Below are 20,403 nucleotides of genomic sequence, written 5' to 3'. Positions count from 1 at the left end.
ATGGACAATGTCTTTCTCTTGGGTATGTGTCCTGCAGTGGGATGAAGGATGGCAGAGGATCAATGTCTCATTCATGACAGTAATCTGTTCCAAAATAAATGTTTCCTTGCATTTGTTCTGATATTTTGCCTTCATAAATATTCCATGTATTTACTCCACATCTCAAATATCAAATGAAAGTGAGCAAAATAGATGCAGTTCATCGCTATTTTAAAACCCCCAGAGGCAAAAAAAAGAGTCCAAACAATGAATGTATTGTACTCAAGTGTATGGGATTCATCTTCCACAGAATCGATATCTGTCATACATGGAACTGGATGCAAATCTTTTACCAATCTATGCCTGCTTATTGTTTTAACACTGAGCCTAATATAATCATGGAATCATTATCTCAAGACTGCAATAATAATAATAATAATAAATTTTATTTATGGGTGCCTTTCAAGAGTCTCAAGGACACCTTACAAAAATTTAGCAGGTAGAGGAGAAACATGTAAGGGGAATGAAATAAATAGTAGAGACATGACTAGTACACAAAGTAAATACAGAATTCAATACAAAACACAGTATGAGGCAATTAATGCACAGATGAAAAGGGACGGCACGTGGGGCTAAGGATAGGCAGAGGTGAAGAGATGGGTCTTGAGGCGGGACTGGAAGATGGTGAGGGACACGGAATTGCGGATCAGTTGGGGGAGGGAGTTCCAGAGCCTGGGAGCAGCCCTGGAGAAGGCTCTGTCCCCAAAACTGCGGAGGTTGGACGTGGATGGAGAGGAGACCAGCTGATGTGGATCTGAGGGACCGTGAGGGTTGGTAGGGGGAGAGGAGGTCAGTGAGATATGGGGGGGCCAGATGGTGGAGGGCTTTGTAGGTGAGGATCAGGATTTTGTAGGTGATCCGGTGGGAGATATAAAGCCAGTGAAGTTGTTTGAGGACTGGAGTGATGTGATGCCAGGATTTGGTATGGGTGATGAGTCGGGCGGCTGCGTTCTGGACCAGTTGGAGTCGGTTGATGTAGGTGGAGCTGATGCCAAGGAGAAATGAGTTGCAATAGTCCAGTCGGGAGGAGATGAAGGCATGGATGAGTCTTTCAGCAGCGGGCGGTGTGAGAGAGGGTCTGAGTTTGGCGATGTTGCGGAGATGAAAGAAGGAGGTTTTAATGACATGGCGGATGTGAGGCTCAAGGGAGAGGGTGGAATCAAAGATCATGCCAAGGTTGCGGGCCTGGGGAGATGGGGAGACAGTGGTGCCGTCGATGGTGAGAGTGGGGTTATTGATTTTGCTGAGTGTGGCTTTGGAGCCTATGAGGAGGAATTCTGTCTTATCGCTGTTGAGTTTGAGGAAATTATGTTGCATCCAGGTTTTTATAGCTGACAAACAGGAGTTGATATGGGAGAGGGGGGGGGGGGTTGTGGGGGGGATTTGGTGCCAAGGTAGATCTGGGTGTCATCAGCGTAACAGTGGAAGTCCAGATTGAAGTGGCGGAGTATCTGACCAAGGGGGAGGATGTAGATGATGAAGAGGAGGGGGCCGAGTACGGAGCCTTGGGGAACGCCTTGAGTGACTGTGGCTGTAGCAGAGGTGTGGTTGTGGAGAGAGATGAAGTGGGATCTGTTGGAAAGGTAGGAACGGAGCCAGCTGAGTGCAGAGCCTTCAATGCCGAGGTCTTTGAGTCTGGTGAGCAGGATGTTATGGTTCACTGTATCGAAGGCTGCGTTCAGGTTGAGGAGGATGAGGATGTTGAGGGAACCAGAGTCAGCAGAGTTGAGGAGGTCGTTGAGGACTTTGAGGAGAGCAGTTTCTGTGCTATGAAGGGGGCGAAAGCCAGATTGGAGGGGTTCGTAGGTTATACGCAAGGAGGTGGGAATGAAGTTGCGACGCAACAATACGCTCCAGGGTTTTTGAAAGAAAGGGGAGGTTTGAGATTTGGCGGTAGTTAATGAGAGAGGAGGGATCAAGACCAGGTTTCTTTAAGATTGGTGTAACAGCAGCAGTTTTGAAAGCGGAGGGGACAATTCCTTGGGACAATGAGGAGTTGAAGAGATTAGTGAGGTGGGGGCAGAGAACGGGGAGGCAGGACTTCAACAGGGGAGTGGGGAGAGGGTCGAGGGAGCAGGTAGTGGGTTTGGAAGAGCTGATGAGTTTGGAGATTTCATTAGGGGTGACCAGGTCAAACTGGGAGAGGAAGCAGTGTGGAGGAGTGGTAAGGAGGTCAGTGGAGATGTTGAAAGGAGGGGCCTTGGTAGGTGGTGGAGTAGATGCTGGGGAGTCGGGTACAGGGGATAAAGATTGATAGATGGTGCTGATTATATCAGCGAAAAAGTGGATGAATGAGTTGCAGAGATCCAGAGTAGAGGTAGGGAGAGTGTTGGCTCGAGGCTTGAGGAGGTTGCCCACTGTGGAGAAGAGGGTTCTGTGGTTTAGGCAGGGATTAGTGAATATGGAGGAGAGGTAGGCAGATTTTGCAGCAATGAGAGCATCTTTGTAGTCAGTGAGGTGGAGTTTGTAAGCTTCAAGGTGGACTGTGAGAGATGATTTATTTGTAAGTCGTTCGAGTTGGCGACCAGTCTGTTTCAGTTTACGAAGTGCAGGTGTGTACCAGGGTGAAGATGTGTTGAAAGTTATGGTTCTTGTTTTGAGGGGGGGGCCAGAGTGTTGAGGGAGGTAGACAAGGTGGAGTTGAGATGGTTTGTGAGATCATCAGGTGAGATGGGGGTTGAGTCCAGGGGGAGAGTGGTGGAGAGCAGGTCAGAGAGATGGTGGGGACCAATGGATTTTAGATTACGGAAGATGATTTCTCGGAGGAAGCGGGGGCGTGGTGTCAGAGAAGGGATGGTGAACCGTATAAGCTTATGATCAGAGAGGGGGAAGAGGCAAGGATGGAGGTCGAGTACCGGTTGATTTGTGGAGCAGACCAGATCAAGGATGTGAACTTTGTCATGGAGGCCTGCAGACCTCATAACATTTATCTACTGTAGTTCCCAGGCCCATTTAGAGTCATAGAGTGAAGCAGCATGGGAACAGGTCCTTCAGTGCAATGTGTCAATGCAGACCAAGATGCTCATCTAATATAGTCCCATTTTTATATACGTCCAAATGTCTTAAATATTGTGTTAGGCCCTGCTTCAACCATTTTCTCTGGCAACTTGTTCCATATATACACCACCCTTTATGTGGAAAATGTTGCCCCTTAAATCTTTTCCCTCTTGTGTTAAACCTCTGCCCTCTTCTTTTTGATTCCCCTTTCCTTGGAAAGCGGCTCGATTGTCATCAGGTATTGTCTTTCCGCTGATTGGATAGCACGCAATAAACTAAACTAAACTGAAGACTGAATGCATTCACCTTATCAGTGTCCGTCCTGATTTTATATAAGGTCATCCCTCAGTCTGCTATACTCTTAGCTCCAGTTTCCTGACACAAATGTACAATTTATTGTATCATTCTCTTTTGAAAAGGAAATTACTCATTTATTTGGGCCTAGCCACCAAATTTATCTTTTGTGCTCAATTTGATAAAAATTAAGTGCGTCAAGCACATTTTTGTCACCTTGTCCAGATGCAAGATGGAAAGATGGGAAAGAAAATGTAAATCATTTCAGATGCTGGAAATATGAAAGTAAAACAGAAAATGCTAGAACTATTTAGCAGATCAAGCAGCATCTGTGGAAAGTGATACAATTAACATTGTCGTTTTGGGACCATTCATCAGAACTGGGAAATGGTGCAGTTCCATTTCATGTGTATAAAGGGTAGCTGCCTGACATGTGTGTAAGGTTACACAGAAAAGCTGGAGAAACTCAGCGGGTGCAGCAGCATCTATGGAGCGAAGGAAATAGGCAACGTTTCGGGCCGAAACCCTTCTTCAGACTGATCGGGGGTGGGGGGGGGGGTGGGGACAAGAAAGGGAAAAGGAGGAGTAGCCAGAAGGCTGGAGGGTGGGAGGAGACAGCAGGGGAGCTGAGGAAGGGGAGGAGACAGCAAGGACTAACAGAATTGGGAGAATTCGATGTTCATGCCCCGGGGGTGTAGACTCCCCAAACGGAATATGATGTGTGTAACAAAGATTTGTCGTTGTTAGTTAAGAAAAGAAAGCTGATTGTGTGAAAAGATGTAAAAAAACGCTCAAATTAAAATTATACTGTTTTTTTTAATCAGATGCTTGTCTCAATCTAATTGTTGAATTTGCGTTGATGTCCTGATTTTTGATTTTTTGTCATCTCTCCTACATTTTAGTTTTTTTTTAATCAATTTACTTTTATTGTGCAAATATTTATCTGTTCCTTTTGCTACTTAGCATGGTGGTTTACATTTGCATTAAAATTGTGCTCAGCTTATTGTGATTGAGACCTCATGATATTTACAGGTCAAAAGAATCAGCAAACACTTGTATCAAATTATAGAGGAGCTGTCATTGCTTTTATTTACATAGGTTTAATTTTCTTTTGTCTCATCTACTCAAACAATTACTAAGGTTTTGTTTTCATTAATCAAAGTGGATTTTGGAATGAGTATCAATCATAACGTCACGATTTGAGTCGGTTTTTAATGATCGTGCTGTGGCATTTGCAAGCTTGACCGGATCGCAATACGAGTCGCTCTCCTTAATTTACATTTACGTATGCGTCTGCTTGGAATTCCTGATGGTTCATTGTTCAGCAGTATTGCAATGTTTTGTTGTGGACAAACATAATGGCATGAGGCATGTAGATGTTGTAAAATTCAATGCTGAATTCTATTTTTTCAGATTTTAAAGGTTAGACATGGTGAAATAAAAGGACACATTGCCCTTATCCTGAAAATTCATTTAATATATTCATGGTATTTCGTTGACCTTCGTAAAGTATTTTTTTGAATTAAAATCTGTTCCAATACAATTCATGATAACCATCTTCACTGTCTTTGATGTCTTTTTGTCAGTGCCATCTACAAACTTACTTATCATGCATTTTTATTTCACATCCAAATCGTTCAAACACGAATGGGCCCAGCACCGATCTCTGCAGCACACCACTAAGCACAGGACCTATGAGATTACCTCAGGTTCTTGATAATCATGGCCAAGGAATGGCTAATGAAGTTTAATTTGGATAAGTGTTAGGTGTTGCATTCTGTGAAATCAAAACAGGGCAGGACCTTCAAAGTGAACGCTAATCCTTTAGGGAGTGTTAAGGGCCTGTCCCACTATGGTGACCTAATTTGCGAGTTCAGAAGAGTTTGTGCACAAACTCAAAGCATAGTCGACATGAGGTGCTAGGAAGTCACTAGAACTCTCCTTCATGATCGAGAGAAGTTCTCTCTCCCCCCTTTTCTCTCCCCTTCTCTCCCCCCCCCCTTCACTCTCCCCTCTGTGATCTCTTTTTTTATTTTTTTTAAATTTTATTTTATTAGAAGTAAGCGCAGTCATATGGCACCAAAGTGCCTAATATATATTTTCATAATACATTTTATGTACAACTTCTTTTTTTTTTGTTACATTGAAAAAAGATGAGGATAAGAAAAAGAAGTTAGATAGTAAAGGATAGAAAAATGTGAAATATATAGTGTGTGAAGAAAGAAAACGAGTAAATGAAGAAAGTTGAGAGAGAAAATAGTGAAAAGAAAAGGAGATCATTATTTATAGTCTTGACCAACCCTCGTCCAGTCCTGAAACAGTTATTTTTTACAATTGTGTTGCACCATATGATTCCAAAAAAACGACGAATGGATACCAACTCGTTATGAATTGGTCTGATTTATCCATTAGGAGGAATCGCATTTCCTCAAGATGAGCGGTGTCCAACATACTTGCAATCCACATTTTAAGCGTTGGTATTGATGTACCCTTCCAAAATTTAAGTATTAATTTTTTTGCTATTATTAAACCATAATTAAGGAATAGAATTTGAGATGTGTTCAATTTATTCCCATCTTCCATTACACCAAATATAATCATTTCAGTATTAGGTTCCATTCTTGTCTTGAATAATTTTGTAAGTATTTCAAAAATATCATTCCAAAATCTATAAAGTTTTATGCAGGAAACTAAGGAGTGTGTTATAGTTGCCTTTTGGGCTAGACATTTATCACAAGTGGCGGATATATTTGGATAAAATTTGTTCAATCTTGTTTTTGAATAATATAATCTATGTACAATTTTAAATTGTATTAGATTATGTCTTACATTAATTGAACATTTGTGAATATATATCAGGTATTTTTCCCATTTAACCTTCGTAATTTTTATCATTAATTCCCGTTCCCACTCTTCTCTAAGTACCTCTGTCGATGGTAGGTCTATATTTAGAATACTATTATATAAATAGAATATTAATTTTTGTGAGTCAGCTTCAATATTCATTGCTTCTTCCAATAAGTCAGGAGTTACTTTTTGATATCCTTGTATATATTTTTTCACAAAGTCGCAAATCTGAAGATATTTAAAATATTGGTTGTTTTTCAATTTAAATTTTAATTGTAGTTGTTGGAATGATAGTAGGTTTCCTATTTCGTACATATCCCTGATCCTTCTAATTCCGAGACTTTCCCATTGGTTATATGCCCTCTGTGATCTCTAAAGGACTTAAGGCCCTGTCCCACTTACGTGTCCTTAGCACGCAAATTACGCGACCTCGTCACGTTGAGGCGCACGGGTATCGTGTGGCCGTGCGGGCCCGGTCCCACTGAGAAGCGCGGAGGGGTATGTAGTTGTGCGCGATATCACGCAGCGCTCCGAAATTTTGTCGCGAACTAAATCTTCGCACACCACCGGCCTGTCGCGTAACTGACGACCAAAGTGGGACAGGACCAAGACACTGGCGCGACGCAACGTCTCCAACAGCAGCAGAAGCAGGCAAACGATCATCGAGCTCGGCCTGGGGCTCACGGCCGTTGCGGATCCGGATCCGCCCCCACTTCTACTCCCAGAGCGGGGCCAAAAAAATTGAAACTAGACACAAAATGCTGGAGTAATTCAGCGGAACCGGCAGCATCTCTGGAGAGAATGAATGGATGACGTTTCGGGTCAAGACCCTTCTTTCAGACTGAAGAAGGGTCTCGACCCGAAACATCACCCATTGCTTCTATTCAGAGATGCTGCCGGTCCCGCTGATTTACTCCAGCATTTTGTGCCCATCTTCAAATAACGTCATGCGCTCCAGACGGCTGTGCGTGTGTGCGTGTGTGTGTGTGTGTGCGCGCGCTCTGACGGTCGATGCAGCTCGCGCTTTCATCGCTGACGGTCGATTCAGTTCGAGGTTTTTCAGGCGAGTGCCATTGAGCTTGAAGGTCGAAGACAGTTGCTGAAAAGTCGCATAAGTGGGACTGGCCCTTCATAAAGCAAAAGGATTGTTCAGTACAACTACACAGTTCCTTGAAAGTGGAGTCACAGTAGCAGAGGTTATTTTCACACATTGGCCTTCATTGATCAGGGAATTAAGCATAGAGATTGGAATGTATGGTTCAGTTGCATAAGATATTAGTGAAATTGCACTTGGAAAAATGTGTTTAGTTTTTATTGGCCTGCTATAGAAAATATGCCACTAAGCTGGACAGGATGCAGCAGATTTTTGAGAGTGTTGCCAGGAGTGGAGGATCTGACCTAGACGGAGAGGTATGGTAGACTGGGTCTTTATTCCCTTGTAGCGCTGGAGGCTAGGAGGTGGTTATATACAGGTATATAAGATCATGAGGGGAATTAATGGGATGAAATCATGTAGTCTTTTTCCCAGGGTAAGGGAATCAAGAACAAGAGGGCATAGGTTAAAGGGGAAGGATTTAATAGGAATCCGAGGAGCAACTTTGTCACACATATGGTGATATGTATATGGAAGAAGCTGCCAGAGGAAGACACAAACAATCTCCCAGATGTACTGGAGGACGGAGGATCTAAGGGGGTAGAGAAACTGAAAGAAATTTTCATTAGGCGAGAAATAGTATTGGGTAGGCTAATGGGACTGAAGAATGATAAATCCCCTGGGCCTGATGGTCTGCATCCCAGTGTCCACAGGGAGGTGGCTCTAGAAATGGTGGACGCATTGGTGATTATTTTCCAATGTTCAATAGATTCAGGATCAGTTCCTGTGGATTGGAGGATAGCTAATGTTATCCCCCTTTTCAAGAAAGGAGCGAGAGAGAAAACGGAAAATTACAGACCAGTTAGCCTGACTTTGGTGGTGGGAAAGATGCTGGAGTCAATTATTAAACAGGTAATAATGGGGCATTTGGATAGCAGTAAAAGGATTAGTCCAAGTCAACATGGATTTGTGAAAGGGAAATCATGCTTGACTAATCTTCTGGATTTGACAAGTACAATGGATGAAGGGGTGCCAGTGGATGTAGTGTATCCAGACTTTCAGAAAGCTTTTGATAAGGTCCCGCACGGGAGACTGGTGACTAAAATTAGAGCACATGGTATTGGGGGTAGGGTGTTGACATGGATAGAAAATTGGTTTGCAGGCAGGAAGCTAAGAGTAGGAGTGAACGGGTCAGTTTCAGAATGGCAGGCAGTGGCGAGTGGAGTGCCGCAAGGCTCGGTGTTGGGGCCGCAACTGTTTACCATATATATTGGTGATTTGGAAGAGGGAATTAGGAGCAATATTAGCAAGTTTCCGGATAACAAAAAGCTGGGTGACAGTGTGAACTGTGAAGAGGATGTTAGTAGGTTGCAGGGTGACCTGGACAGGTTGAGTGAGTGGGCTGATGTGTGGCAGATGCAGTATAATACTGGTCTTCTAATTTGAGGCAGTGCACCGTAGGTTCACGAGATTGATCCCCGGGATGGCGGGACTGTCATATGAGGAAAGATTGAAAAGACTAGGCTTGTATTCACCGGAGTTTAGAAGAATGAGGGAGAATCTTATAGAAACATATAAAATTATAAAAGGACTGGACAAGCTAGATGCAGGAAAAATGTTCCCAATGTTGGCCAAGTCCAGAACCAGAGGCCACAGTCTTAGAATAAAGTGGAGGCCATTTAAGAATGAGGTGAGAAAAAAAAATGTGCACCCAGAGAGTTGTGAATTTGTGGAATTCCCTGCCACAGAGGGCAGTGGAGGCCAAATCACTGGATGAATTTAAGAAAGAGTTAGATAGAGCTCCAGGGGTTAGTGTAATCAAGGGATATGGGGAGAAGGCAGGCACGGGTTATTGATTGGGGACGATCAGCCATGATCACAATGAATGGCGGTGCTGGCTTGAAAGGCCGAATGGCCTCCTCCTGCACCTATTTTCTATGTTTCTAGGAAATAGTTAAGTCAGGTGCAATTACAACATATAATAGACAAGTACACGTGCAGGAAAGGCTTAGAGAGATGTGGGCCAAACCCAAGCAACTAGAATTGGTTTATTTGGCCCATCTTAGGTGGTATGGATGAGTTGGGCCGTAATGTCTCTTTCTGTGCTGTATGCCTCTCAGATAGCTTATACATGGCATTGCAAGTTGCTTTGAACTACAAATAAACATTTTTCAAATAAATTTGCGAATTTTCTCATTGTTCAAGACTGAAAATTATTTTATCATTTTGGTTTCATCTCATGAGAAATGTCAAAATTTTAATTAGCTTTAGTGACACGCCAATGAAATGCCACACTAATTTTCATTCTGAACATTTAAATCTTAATAGGGAAATGTCTTCCCCAAACATTTGCAGTTGTTCGGGGTTTTACTTGACACTTACTGGCACATTAATCTGCTGGTGTGCTAAAACTCCAATGTGTACACCAGCGGGACCTTAATTGGAAATACCTGCAGACACTGAAAAACATGAGTCTATAGATAGACACAAAATTTGAGAGTAATTCAGTGGGACAGGCAGCATCTCTGGAGAGAAGGAATGGGTGATGTTTCGGGTCGGGACCCTTCTTCAGACTGAAAGTCACGGGAAAGGTAAACGAGAGATATAGACGATGATGTCGAGAGATATCGAACAAATGAATGAAAGATATGCAAAAAGGTAACAATGATAAAGGAAACAGGCAATTGTTAGCTGTAACTAGGTGAGAATGAAAGCTGGATCGACTTGGGTTGGGCAGGGATGGAGAGAGAGGGAATGCAGGGCTACTTGAAGTTAGAGAAATCAAAAATCATACTCCTGGGTTGTAAGCTGCCCAAGTAAAATATGAGGACAATGGAGGAGGCCAAGGACAGAAAGGTCAGTGTGTGAATGAGAACCGGGAGATCAGTTTGGTCCAGGCGGACTGAACAAATGTGTTCAATGAAACGATCGCCCAGTCTATCTTTGCTGTTTAAGTATTAACCCTTCAAATTTTTTCAGAATGCCTGCACCGTATTCAGACTAATGATTTCCTTCAAAAGTCTTTCAAGAATATCTATAATTTATATATGTCACCCTATATCATATTGACCTTGGCATATGCATTGGAACCTTGGTTCAGCATTCTTTGGAGCAAAAGAAGTGGTGGATATTTATTGGAGATCGTTAAAATCATTAATGGTTTTGAGGAGAAAATGTTTCTATTGGCGGGAGGATTGATTGCCAAAGAGCACACGTTTAAGGGGCTCGGATATAGGGCCCGAAGCAACTGAGAAAATGGGTAAGTCAGCACATTATCCGTGGTTTTCTGCATTACATGGTTGAAATAAGGAGCAATTAGATACAGTAATACATTTCAAAATTGAATTGGGTTAGTATTTAATTTTATTTTGGCATAGATGGAGGACATTTGGCCCATCATGTTATTGCCAGTTCCTGCAGAGCAATTCAGTCAGTCTCACTCTCTTCCTAAATATTATTTTTCTATAAGGGCCATTCTTTGGAAAGCGAACCGAAATGTCACACACGTGACCAGATGGCATCACATAAAGTAATACATAAAAAAATTATTGTAAGAGATTAATCTTATTCATTGCTTTTTTCCTACCGACAGAACAATAATGCATGTCTGCTCAAGATATGAACATTCTAGGTTTTTAAAATTCACAGAGTTTGTAAGGGCCATTCTTTGGAAAGTGAACCAAATTCCACACAGGTGGGCAGATGTTATCACATAAAGTAATAGATTAAAAAGTTAGAGATTAATCTTATTCATTGCTATTTTCTTATCTACAGAAATTTAATGCATTTGTGCTAGAGATATGAGCATTCTAGCTTTTTAATATTCACAGAGTTTGTATGATAAAACTGTTATGGAAACAAAATGGTTCCGTGTGGTCACACACGTGACCAGTCATATTTGATCTCTGATCTTATACATTGTCAGAACATAAAAATTTAACTTGATAAACTTTGGGGGGGAAAAGAATCATATATGCAGTACAAAACAATATACCTGTAATGCTTTCAGAATTAGAAGAGATGTATTCCACAATGTTTCATATTTTTGGTCACGCACGTGACTAAGAATGGGGCCATAAGTGTCTTGACTAATTTCACTTTAAGGCTCTGGTGGCCTGTTTCCAGCACCCTGAGTTACAAATCATACTCACTTGGTGTAAAAAGGTTTTTTCTCAAATGTCTCCCAAATCTGTTTCCCATTACCATACTTTGCCTTGAACCATTCACCAATCAGAACACCCTTCCCATTTACCTTATTTAAACCCATCAAACATGTGCACTCTTCTTATGATCTCTACTCCTCCTTTTCTGCAAGTTCTGACTTATCCAATCTCACCTTGCAGCTGAAATCCTGCTTGCTGAGTAAATCTGCGCAATCTCTCACTTTACCTAAAATGAGGTGCCCAGAATTGGATGCAGTGTGTCCTGAGCTGTTTTAAATATAAAGGTTCAACATACTCTCCCTGGTTCTGTGCACTTTGGCAATATATAGGTAACTCAGGCACCACCTGCCTCCTCCTTGGCTGATCGAACTTTTTGTGTCAGCCTTGGGGACTCTGTATCCTCCTCAGCTCCTCTCTCGTGTGGGGTCCCACAGGGCTCAGTTCTTGGCCCTCTCCTCTTTTCACTCTATTTGCTCCCACTCGGTTCCATCCTTAGGAAGCACGGGATTTCATTCCACTTTTATGCTGATGACAGTCAGCTTTATGTGCCTCTGGGAAAGGGGGGTGTACACTCTGTCGGCCTCTTGCTTGAGTGTCTCAGTGACATAAAGGCCTGGATGTCACTGAACTTTTTAAAATTTAATGATGACAAGACAGAGGTAATGATCTTTGGTGGCACCTCTGGGGCCCCCCCTGTTGATCTAGGCTCTTTGTCTGCATATCTCAAACCTAACATCACGAACCTGGGGATTAAAGTGGACCCTGAGCTTAGATTTGACTGTCAGGTAAGGGCTGTTGTTAAATCTGTTTTTTTCCATCTGAGGCAGCTGGCAAAAATAAAGCCGATTTTGTCAAGGCAGCACTTTGAGACGGTAATCCATGCTTTTGTTACCACCCAGCTGGATTACTGCAATGCACTGTATCTGGGGGTTAGTCGGTCCTCCATCGCCCGTCTCCAGATGGTACAGAATGCAGCTGTTCGTCTCTTGACTGGCACACAAAAGCATGATCATGTTTCTCACCTTTTGGCCTCTCTCCACTGGCTGCCTATTCAGTATAGGATTCGTTTTAAAATTCTTTTATTTACTTTTAAATCCCTAAGTGGTCTTGCCCCGTCCTACCTATCTGAGCTTCTTCACCCTTATTCGCCCTCCCGCTCTCTCAGGTCAGATGATCAGCTGCTCCTGATTGAGCCAAAGACTAAGCGGAAGCTCAGAGGGGACCGTGCCTTTGCTGTGTCGGCTCCGAGATTGTGGAATGAATTGCCTCTGCACGTTAAACAGGCCCCTTCTCTAGCTGTTTTTAAATCACTCCTGAAGACATATCTATTCTCCATGGCCTTTGTAGACCAGTGAGGTGTTGAATTGTTTATTAACTTTATTTGCTTGGTTTTGCTGCGTTGTTCGTACTTGTGTTTTTTTTTGTATGTAATTTATGCGCCTCGTGTTAGTTGTATGTTCTGTTGTTCTGCCTGTTTTATGATGTCTTGCTTGTTTTCTTTTTTCTGTACAGCACTTTGGTCAGCTTTGGTTGTTTTTAAGGTGCTTAACAAATAAAGTTATTATTATTATTATTATTATTATTACCACACTTTGAGGATTTATATACATGTACAAATCCTATGTTCCTGCTCATGCTTTAGAATTGTGCCATTACGCTTTTATTAAATACTAGACCAAGTGGAACCCGTTGGGTCCCGTCCCCTCAACGCGCTTTGGGGGGGGGGGGGAGCCTTTGGCGTCACACACACACACACTACCACCACCTCCCCACACACTAACCACCTCCCCTTGATATTATATTAATATTATTAATTCGCTCCTTTTACCCCATCCCCGCCCTATCCACTCATGCATAACCCCCAACTGCGCAGGTGCGACTAGAGGGAGGGGTAGAGAGGGTGAGGGGGGTAGAGAGGGAGGGAGAGGGGGGAGGGGGGGGGGGAGGGGGTAGAGATTGAGGGGTGGGTCTGCGCAACGTCACAGGGGAGGACTGATTCCCGAACTCAATACTTCACCACTCACCCATAGGTCCCAATACTCATCACAGAGGGAGGGGGGGGGGGGAGGGGGGGGGGGGGGTGGCAGAGAGGGGCGGGGCAGAGAGGGAGGGGCAGGGCAGAGAGGGAGGGAGGGGGGAGGGGGGGGGGGGGCAGAGAGGGGGGGGGGGCAGAGAGGGGGGGGGGGGAGAGAAGGAGGGGGAGGGGGGGGGGGTAGACGCAGCAGCACCTACCCAGGTCATAGAGCAGCAGCCTCCACACCAGGTGCTGGGCAGTGGACCCGAGCGAGGCTGCGGGCGGGCGTGGACCAAAGCGAGGCCTCGGCCGGGCATCAACCTGAGGACCCCGATCGAGTTGGTGGGCGATTGTCAACCCGAGGGAGGTTGCGGGTGGACGTAGACTTGAGGGAGGCCACGGGCGGGCGGGTGTCGACCCGACGACCCCGAGCGAGCGGGCGTTACCCGACGACCCTGAGCGAGGCAGCGGGAAGGCGGGTGTCGAGCCGGGCTCAGCACACGGCAGCAGCCTCCCCACCAGGTGCCGGGCCTGAGCAAGGCTGCGGGCGGGCAGGGGCCCGAGAGAGGGCAGCACACAGAGCCATTGTGATGTCATCAGCCAAAGCCGCTCGGTTTTATTTTCAAGGTTATTTCAGATTCTTGAACATTTTGATTAATTGCTTGAGAAATAAAGCATGAATTTTTCAGGTAAGACGATTTCGGAGACCTCAGGATAAATCTCTACCAGAATATGTAAAAATGTTACTGTTAGAGCGTCGTTTTTTCGAGCACATGTGATCACACACGCACGCACACACACACACACACACACACACACACACACACACACACACACACACACACACACACACACACACACACACACACACACACACACACACACACACACACACACACACACGACCAGAGTTTTATAATTATAGAGATATACTCAATCTTTCTGTCAGTGTGCATAACCACATAGTTCCTGTTGAATGTCGCCACTAAATAGCCCAGGCTTTCTGCCAGCCTGCCTATATCTTCCTACATTCTACTATTGTCCTCATCACTGTTTCTCATACCACATGTTATCTTATGCAAATTTTGAAATGTTGCTCAGCGGACCCATGTATAAGCAATAATATAACTCCAACAAGAAAGCAGAATAGCAGGGTGAACAAAACTGAACATGGTACTCCAAATGCAGCTCATCAACACCTTATTCAACTGCAACATAACATCCTGAATTCTGTACTCAGTAAACTGGCTTCTCAAGTGTGCTGAAAGGTCCAGCACATTTTCCAAAATGTTTTTTTTTTCATCAGATATGTGTATGATATACACTCAGCCACTCTGTAGAGATTGGAAGAGGGCAGAAGTTTTGGTTCCTATCTTTCCCAAAGTGGCCCTTGCACTCTTCCTACATTTGGTTGTAAATTTGTAATAAACATAGGAGCCAAGCTCTATCCATCTCTTATAATGGCTCCAGTAATATGGTTGTAAACTGACAGCTTAAAGAGTAACATACATTTATGCATAAGGAAAGCGAATATTAAGTCAAATGCATGCTCTTTACTTTCTCTAATAACCTTACCACATTTTTTTGTTTTCTGTCAACCACAATGATTCTGAAAATGATTCTGAAATTTTTCTCCTTTCTGAGATTTTTTATACCTTTTTGCAACTGGGCGTTCAATTCATTGAGACATCGCGCCTGTTCTTTTGTGAACATAGGTGTTTTCAGGATGTCAGGAAAGTTAAAGGGTGATTTGATTGATGTTTATAATATTTTGAATGAAATTAAAACATGGATAGGAAGAGTATTTTTCCTGCAAGGGGACATGACAGAAATTGAGTATTACCCTAGTTAAAGTTTGGTAACATTGGTAACACCTATGTAAATTGCAATAGACGTGTTGAACTCAGTCCGAAAAAGAGCAGATGCTAACTTAATTAATAATATATATTGTCACTCACTTTGTTCAGATTTTTGATGTGCGGCTCATTTTGTCTGCACAATTACCCACTCCTGAGCTACCTTTAGGGTGTGGAAGGTCCATCTTCTGCAAGAGGGGCTTTGGTGCAATGAGCTGAATGCACTTTATAGTTTTCTGCCAAAGGAACAGATAAGTTTCAACTTTGTTGAGGGGGCTTGTGGCATATTCAATGAGGCTCAGTTTCTCAGAGTATCAGCTGTAAAATAAATTTGAATGCATTGGACCATTATCAAGAAGAAGGGTCTTGACCCAAAACGTTACCCATTCCTTCTATCCAGAGATGCTGCCTGTACCGCTGAGTTACTCCAGCATTTTGTGTCTGTCTTCGAACCATTATCACAAATCTGTGTGTGATCAGAGCATGTTGGCCTTTCACAGTTGGGATATGTTTACCCATGAAAAATACTTATGGAATCAGCATGGAAGAATGTGTGCTTGTACGGGTTCTTTGAAAATGCTGATAACTCACTTTAATCTCATTTTATGTAAAGCTTTCTTTTACAAAACAGCATAATTACATTTAATTTTACACCTCATTCGGCCAACTAATTACATAATTTTAGTTTTATTTTCAGCCAAAGATACAAGACTTGTTGACATCAGGTATTTTGTTCTAATTGCAGGCAAGGTCACACAGTTAGTAAGAGCTTTGCCAGTAATCTTCTCTTTCCCGCATAAAGAAATTATTAAGGAAAAAAGTCCCTCAGTGAGTTGTCATATCATTTACAGATCAATAATGCATTAAAGTCAACGTTTACATTATGAATTCTTAAGTTGTTATTTGCTTTGGAAAATGTTAACCTTGGCTTGTCTCATGTTAAATCTGCTCTCCCGCTCAGGCAGTACTGCAGAGCCATTTCTGGTGGGATGGTATAATTAGCAGGGGAGAAATTCACTCGAGCAGACTATACTTTAAATTCACACAAAAATGTATATGGCTAACAGGATATTGGAGGAGAGTTTGAGATTATCACAATGAAGACAAAATTATCACATGTGGAATGCAACATAAATTTGGTCCTGTTTTGTGATAAACTGCATATATCCAGCATTGCATTTGCCTGATGCCAGCCTGCATTCAAAACATTTGCCAATCCATTAAATGATAATCAACTGATGAAACCACAACTTTGAGGTTTCCTTTGTGGTGGAAATGGTTAATGGACCAGCTCATCCTTGTCAATAAAGATTCCCTTCTGTCATGGATCACACAGGTAAAATACAAAGTGCTTTATATTACCAAAAGTTTGTTTTTTGATCTTATGTTGATCGTAATTCTCAATTATTCTTTTGCTTTAATTTTGTTACGATGTGTTTGGGTTATTATCTGAATCATGTATGCTTTTATTTTTTTTCTTTTGTCTACTTTTTACTTTATTTACCTCCATTGTCACCAGGTTACAGCATGGCCTGGACATGGCCAACCGGCTGGCTGATGAGCACGATCTGATAGCAGTCTATGTGAGCCGGCTGCAGAATGGCACACGGTTAGTGTTTGTTGATTCCACGTAGAGCTATACTGAGGAAATAAGTCTCTGAAGTCTTTAACAGCACAACCCAGTTGGAGTGACTACACATTTGAGGGTAGATGAATAAGAGCAAACAATTTTTAAGTCCATTTGAATATTCTGACCACTGAATTTTTCCATTAAGAATCCAGGATTGGTATATGTTCCTTTTTCTGCTGTGATTGTGTGCATCAACAGCATTCAATTGAACTGCATGAAGCCTGGGAAACATATTTCTCAGTTAAAGTTAACTGTTCTGAGGAGAACCATGGTGTGCCTCTTGATGATCCCCCAAAGAGCACTCTTTAGCTTGTACCTCAGAACTTTTATGATGATCTTGAAAGTCCTTCACTGACATCTTGTTCCGAAAAAAATATTATTTTATTGTAAGCTGAACAAAATTCTACACACTACTGTGGGGACTAAGGGGAAAAAAAATTTGTTCGGCATGGACTTGTAGGGCCGAGATGGCCTGTTTCCGTGCTGTAATTGTTATATGGTTATATGGTTATATGGTTATACTGGATGATATCTAGGATTTTCAGCCAACTGGTGTATTAGGTGTATTTTATAGACTCATCGGGACTTTTTAAATGTTCCAAGCAACAAAACGTGGCCATCAGCATATTATATATTTAAACACCTGATCAAATTGCTCAGCATGCAGTAAAATATGGGAAAATAAATGGATGTGTTAAATAACGTAGTCAAAATTGTCTGATTCTGCTTTTCTATCAGCAATTTTTTGCAGCTTGTTAAGAATGTAAATATAACTTCATTTTAATAGGCGCACAGTACCTCAGATATAAAATAGGAAGAGCAAGGTAGCTCTAAAGCACACATTAGTTTTCTTCAGCAGTGTTTTCATCCATGATTAATTGTTCTTTTTTTCAATCTAGTTCAATTCTTCCACTTCTGAATTATGCATTGTTTGTAAATTATGCACCTCACAAATTTTGTGTTGGTGGGTGTTGGATTTGGAGAGCTGGAGCTGAAACACTGTGGCATGTGACATAGAACAAAAAATTAACTGAGACTTGTCCCCATAAACTTAAGCTTGTTCATGGAAAATTGTATATTTCTTTCCAATGATGTCATGGGAGGAGATGTTTCAGTATAAAACTGCACGCCTTATCTATATATAATATCATATCTATATACTTTTAAAACTCTGTGTGTGTGTGTGGGTGTATGCCATTTTGCCTTTGAAACGTATTTCCTCGAAAACCAGACGCAAAAACGCGGACGTTTTTACAATTTTGGTAGGGATTTAACTTATGATTTCATAAATGTACTCATCTCTAAATTCGGTCAATTATTTCCCCAAATTTTGAATATAGTTGTTCACAAAACTCACTATTTCAAAGATAATGGCCGCTTGCAGCTGCTGACGTCACAATGCCCACACCAATTCAGGTCCACCTGCCTACAGGCTCTCCCCCCCCACCCCCGCCACTGTAGATTAATGCAGCTGCATTACTTCAAAAGGCGTAGAAAGATCGAGAACGTTCTGCAGCAAAGACCCTACAGCTCAACTCTAGGATCTTTGTTCTGCACATCGCGGTGTCAGCGGCGCCCACACGCTGAAGACGTTTTTTCCTCACTGCCGGCGCAGCTCGTGAAGACCCGCCCTTCCCATCCCCTGCGCGCTCACTCAGCTGCCAGTTCTCAGAGACTCAGAAGCCACTTCTGTCTCTCCGCATTTCTGAACCCACTCACCCCCCCCCCCCCCCCCCCTCTTCTTCTCACCTCCTCTCCTCCCTCCCTCTCTCCCCTCTCCTCTCCTGGGAGGCCCGATTGTCCCAGCCCGGCCCTGCTCCGTCACGTTGGCGGAAGCCAAGATCGGCTGTTCCCCCCGCTGCTTTACAGGGAGGAGAGATGAGTTATGGAGGGAGGGAGTGACTGAAGGGGAGAGGGAGGGATTGGGGAGGGGAGGGGAAAGAAGATGGAGGATGAAGAGGAGGGGAAGGGAGTGCGGGGGGGGGGGGGGAGGTGACGGGAAATGAGCCACGCCTGCGCAGTTGGGGGCTATGGGTGAGTGGTGGAATATTACATTGGAGGACCAGGCCTCCCGTGTGACAGGGCCCAACTGGTCCCACTTAATCTAGTTCTACATAATAATCCCAATGCATCACTCAAAGCGGGTGCAAGAGATTTGGTCTTCTGACTGTGAGGTTGGTTTTATGAACAGCAGGAATTTCAGACTCCATTTGTTAAGCAATTGCTAACAAATTTAAAAAAAAATGTTAACAGGCTTCATAATAAAGGGAGACTGACCTTCAATTTGGGATATACATGTTCAGCAATAAGATCTTCATTCGAATCAACTGCATAATCAGTTCAGCAGATTATAACCATAAGGTCAGGACTGGACCAGGATGATCCTTTGGAATGGTGAATAACCTGACTGATGTACCTTGTTCATACATAATTATCCTTTGATCTTGCATTGCAAGTTGTCTGGGTGCTTCTCCCAGACAATTATTGCCTCCTTGACCCATTGCACCTGCAGCAGCCAGTTTGTAATTTATTTTCAGTACCAATGTGCAGTGTTAAGATTCAAAGTTAAAAGCTAAATGGTTGATTTATGCATTTAAATTGAAGTGCTTGGTTTCTTTGACTTTTTATATTACCGCCCACTATGAGCTCAGTGGGAAAATAAGATTCTTTCCACCATTATGGTTTAAAAATTTATTCCAACAACTCGCTTTACAAAAATAATCACACGTTTTTCTCATTCACAAGATCATGGTAACACAAGCCATTTAGCATGTCGATCCCTATCTGATATTTAGTGAAATTATAGCTAATTTGTAACACTATAACTCTGTCTTCAGTTCATTTGCATTAATATATTTAAAATGAACATATCTTCTCAGTTTCAAATTAACAGTTGATTTTGCATCAGGTGTGGTTTTTAGAAGAAAGTTCCAAATTACGAAAGTTCATTACAAATGCAAAGAGAAAATTGCTCATCTTCTAAACATCTCAATTTTCAATGAGTTCAGCCCTTATACATTAGCTTCTCAGACATAGACATAGAAGTGCACAGTACAGCAACGGGCCCTTTGGCCCACAATGCTTGTGCCAAACATGATGCCTAGTCAGATTGATCTAATCTGCCTGTACACGGTCCATATCCCTCTATTCCTTGCACCTGCGCGTGTCTATCATAAAGTCACTGAAATGCCACTTTCAGGCCCCCACCACCCACATGGTGGCCAAACCAAAGTTTTGTAAGGGTACAACATCTTGCATCTTGACATTTACGCTTAACACCCTGACTGATGAAGGCAAACATGCCATTTGCATCCTTGCAGAAAAACAGTTATGGCCTCGACACTACTCCCCCCTCACTCACATCTCCCATCATGCAAATGTTTTTTTAATAAACAAAAAACATAATTTCCATTGAGATATATATGAAATGAGAGTTGATATGGTAGAGAAGCAGACAAACCAAGGGGAGG

General features: G+C 42.7%; 1 protein-coding gene across 23 annotated transcripts in view; it reads left to right on the top strand.

Annotated features, from left to right (window-relative positions):
* dtnba (dystrobrevin, beta a) overlaps positions 1–20,403 on the top strand; it is a 446,182-nt gene that overhangs the window by 334,934 nt on the left and 90,845 nt on the right. For 19 of the 23 annotated variants that reach the window (XM_055635471.1, XM_055635453.1, XM_055635451.1 and 16 more), the window contains one exon: positions 16,823–16,912. The exons of the other annotated variants lie outside the window; for them this stretch is intronic. In XM_055635471.1, coding sequence (XP_055491446.1) covers positions 16,823–16,912 — 90 coding nt within the window. The remainder of the gene's footprint in view (positions 1–16,822; positions 16,913–20,403) is intronic. 23 annotated transcript variants of the gene reach the window in all.

This window comes from Leucoraja erinacea, chromosome 5, assembly GCF_028641065.1.
Source record: "Leucoraja erinacea ecotype New England chromosome 5, Leri_hhj_1, whole genome shotgun sequence".
In the NCBI taxonomy this organism is placed as follows: Eukaryota; Metazoa; Chordata; class Chondrichthyes; order Rajiformes; family Rajidae; genus Leucoraja; species Leucoraja erinaceus.
The sequence above is the reverse complement of the archived record's forward strand: the minus strand, read 5'-3'. Positions and strand labels throughout refer to the sequence as shown.